General features: G+C 34.9%; 1 protein-coding gene across 1 annotated transcript; it reads right to left on the minus strand.

Moving 5' to 3' along the window:
- Window positions 1-228: 228 nt before the first annotated feature.
- On the minus strand, window positions 229-1,759 carry LOC145028771 (F-box protein CPR1-like). Its single transcript, XM_078977511.1, has one exon. It carries the CDS (start codon window positions 1,659-1,661, stop codon window positions 525-527), a length of 1,137 nt encoding a protein of 378 aa, XP_078833637.1. The 5' UTR covers window positions 1,662-1,759; the 3' UTR covers window positions 229-524.
- Window positions 1,760-2,133: the final 374 nt, after the last annotated feature.

A 2,133-nucleotide genomic window follows, 5' to 3' on the forward strand; every position in this document is an offset into this window, starting at 1 on the left:
CATTCATAGTTTGTATGTCATTAAAGACCTTTATTCTTGTGGTGATAAGAAATAAGTCACTGTCCACTTCCATCTCCATTTTGGGAATATTTTATAAAGTTGATGTATGGAAAAGAATCTTTCAACGTGGTCATTTGCATTGTTTAGAATGATAAAAGATAAATCAACTCGTAAAACACAATATTAACGATAATGGTTTTAATATTAAGTAGATATAGTTTGGGGTAAATTCCTTTCAGTGGGAAAAGCTATAAACAGTTTCGTTAACAAAACATTTATAATCGACTCTAAACAACGTAAGCGTGCATGCATAATGCTCACAAAAATGTGAGATCTATCATCATTAATGTCAGAGACATTTATCGCAAAGAACATAAATGTAATGCGTTGCATTAACTTTTTATCCACTTCAATATACATTTAGCCGATATCACCATCCTGAATTGCCTGCTCCAACAGTCATGCCATTGCAATGCATTCATTATCTTAATCCTTGATTTAGGTCAATAACTACTGCAGTTAGACTAAACCAGCAAAAGTAACGTTTCCATGTAAGAATTCACAGAGAACAAATTGCTTCTTCCGCAAATTTCAAGATCGTTCATCTCCACTTCCGAATTGGGCTCATATACAGCAAGGTCACTCAATTCAGAAAGATCATCTTTCACTTCAATTATAGGTTGGCCACTCTTCCTAAATCCCAATATTGTCATCGACCCATGTGGAGAACTAATGCTGAATAGTTTTGTAAACAATCTTTGAACACCATGCTCCATCATCCAAACAACACAAACATGTTTACCTATGTCTATACTATATTGAAGCATGGCAAGACTCTCCCTTAGCTTACAAACCGATAACTCTGTTTGAGAGTGCTCAGCTAAACTATCAGGGAGGTCAACCACTCTAAAATTCTCATCAGTAATATCAAATGACATGATTAGATTACGAGTATGTGTAGTCGATTTGTGGAAAGCACACCAATAGATAAACCTATCAATAACTACCTGCAACCATCTAACTCGAATTGACCTATTTGGCAGATTGGTAGATACATTTCTCCATTTTCCTGAGCTCAACGTATAGACCTTTACTTTCCATGGCTTGGTAGTTTCACTTTCCTTATCAACCCAAAAACGAAGTTGTGTAATCTCTACAATCTTGGGGTCATTAGCAACAGGACAAACCCCAAAACCAACACTTGTTGTTTCGCCTGAACACAACATATAAGGCATATCAACAACAATCGATTTCCTAACTGAAGGGTTCCAAAGAACAATCGATGACCAATTAAGGTTGCTATCCGAATTACCCGGGCCCCAATGATAGCCATACAAGCACAACAATCCTTGATCGCTACCGACTATTTTTGAATGTCTGAGTGACTTAACCGACAACGGAACAAAGGGAACAAACCTCTGTTGGAGCAAAGTATCATCATCTATAAAAGAAACATATTTATCTTCATTTTCTACCAAATCTTCGTATTTTACAAGCAGATGTTGTGGATGAGTGTGGAGGGCACTGTGAGCTGCAATAAATCCAGAACTGTCGATCAAAGATTTCCATGCTTTTGAGACAGATCTAAACTGAAGCAATGGTTTTACAGGAAGTCTTTTGATGATATCCTCCTGTATATGGAAAGGTATTTGGTCTGACATTTTGATGTTTTGGGTGGTGTGGAATATGAATTTTCAGGGTCTTTTTAACGTTAAAACGTAGTGTGAGTGTTGTATGAAAGTTGTGTGAAAAGGAAAATTTTAGGAGGAGATTTTTGACCCGTGGAAATGGGATATGCAGTTTACATATCATTAGTTGTGTGAATTGTGAATAAGTTAATGTTAATATTTAGTGCGTGACAAGCTAAAAGTTAGTGGTGTGACTTTGGATTATAACTTTAAAAAAATTATTACAAAAGGGAATATTGTATATAATTTATTAAAAGTAGGTCACAGAATATTATAAGTTTTTAAAATTTATACTATTCAAAAGAAAAGGTTTTCCGTATACATCCTTAAATAAAATTAGAAAAAGGGACGTATTTGTTTCAATTTAAGTTATCACGGACCACAAATTAAGATTATTAGATAGGCGGGTTTTTTTTTAGTGTGTTTTTGGAGGGTTTTAACTTTA

This window comes from Lactuca saligna, chromosome 2, assembly GCF_052625555.1.
Source record: "Lactuca saligna cultivar CGN05327 chromosome 2, ASM5262555v1, whole genome shotgun sequence".
Classification (NCBI taxonomy): Eukaryota; Viridiplantae; Streptophyta; class Magnoliopsida; order Asterales; family Asteraceae; genus Lactuca; species Lactuca saligna.